The 1,564-nt window shown below is 41.6% G+C and overlaps 1 protein-coding gene across 1 annotated transcript; it reads left to right on the plus strand.

Moving 5' to 3' along the window:
• The first annotated feature begins 166 nt into the window (after nt 1–166).
• Nucleotides 167–1,273, plus strand: LOC111712813 (protein lin-11). Its single transcript, XM_023487541.1, has one exon. It carries the CDS (start codon nt 185–187, stop codon nt 1,175–1,177), a length of 993 nt encoding a protein of 330 aa, XP_023343309.1. The 5' UTR covers nt 167–184; the 3' UTR covers nt 1,178–1,273.
• The last annotated feature ends 291 nt before the right edge of the window (nt 1,274–1,564 follow it).

Here is a 1,564-nt window from a genome sequence, read left to right on the forward strand (position 1 = left end):
CCCCCATAACGATTTTACTCAACAACATGTCCCCTATACTCTCTCTCTCTCTCTCCCTATAGATGCCCCACCCCCGGGATCCAGGATGAGCTCTGATTGGTTGAAAGGATTAGGAGAACTGAGTTGAAGAATCCGTCCTGTCGGATAATCAGTTGAACCTAAACCTTGAACTAGACAGGACATAATGGAATGTTACTCGTGTAAATCAAGAATCCTTGATCAATCCTTGGTCAAGGCTGGAGAATATCATCTGCATGAAACCTGCATGAAATGTGCGTCTTGCTCCGACCCTCTCACCTCAACCTGCTTTATGCTGGACGGAGCTGTGTACTGTAAACAGGACTATGAGAAATTAATCGTTCCTCGATGCATCGTCTGCACACATGGATTCAAACAGGACGAAGATGTTCAGAGAATCGGAGATTTGAAGTTTCATCTCCAGTGTTTCTCCTGCTCCTGTTGTAAGAAGGTACTGGAGAAGGGGATGAAGATGGGACAGGATCATCAAGGAAACCTGCTCTGTGAGCAGGACTTTATCAGAACCATCGAAGATTTCTCCATGAGGGGGTATGAACGCGTAATTAAGGACGAGGACGAAATTGAGGACAACAAGGACATAATCTTCCCAGATTCCCCAGAGAAATCGGACAAAGACGAGGACGAATCGGACAAGGAGAACGAAGACAAAGACGATGAGAAGAAGGAGTGCAAGGACGGAAAAAGAAGAGGACCTAGAACGAATATATCCTCTAAACAGCTTGAGGTATTGAAGAATGTATTTAATGCATCTCCTAAACCAACCAGGATGATGAGAGAACAGCTTGCCAAGGATACAGGACTAACCATGAGAGTTATCCAGGTCTGGTTCCAGAACAAGAGAAGCAAAGAGAAGAGGATGCACCAGCTCCGTTTTATGGCCGGAGGAGGATTCCAGAGAGTTCTGCATCCTATGTTTGCTCCACCCAATGCAGTTGCTTACAACTACAACTCTAGGTTCGGATACAGCTCCTACTGCGGAGAACAACCGGAGTTTTACGGAGAATACAATCCCTTCCCATCCCCTCCTCAACAACACTCCGACTTTTCCTTCCAGGACTCGGAGAACTGTTTCCCCTCTCCTACCCTCTCCGATCCCCAGAGTCCGGAATATATCTCCGGAGAAACACTAGTTTTCTAAACTATGTTTTCTAAATTATTATATCAAAATAAATCTGTGATAACTTTAAATAATGATCTTTATTTCATGTATCTAATAAATAAATATGTAACAATTATCAAAATCACTTTTTTTTAACTCAAGAGAGCAAATCTAGTTGGTTTTGCTTAAAAACAGAATTCAGTTTTGAAACTCAGTCCGACTAAGCTTTTTTTAATGAAATAATAAGGAGAACCTGAAATATTTGATAAAAGGAGTAATTATTGAAGAATTATTTGACATGGCATGCCACGATATTCTTCACGTTCATTCTTACTTCTATCTTCGAAAGTAAAATATGTACAACTTGAACATCTCGAAACAAATAAGAAAACCACTTTTAGAAATGGAGGCACTATGAGCAGCTCA

This window comes from Eurytemora carolleeae, unplaced genomic scaffold (genome assembly GCF_000591075.1).
Source record: "Eurytemora carolleeae unplaced genomic scaffold, Eaff_2.0 scaffold1191, whole genome shotgun sequence".
Taxonomy (NCBI): domain Eukaryota; kingdom Metazoa; phylum Arthropoda; class Copepoda; order Calanoida; family Temoridae; genus Eurytemora; species Eurytemora carolleeae.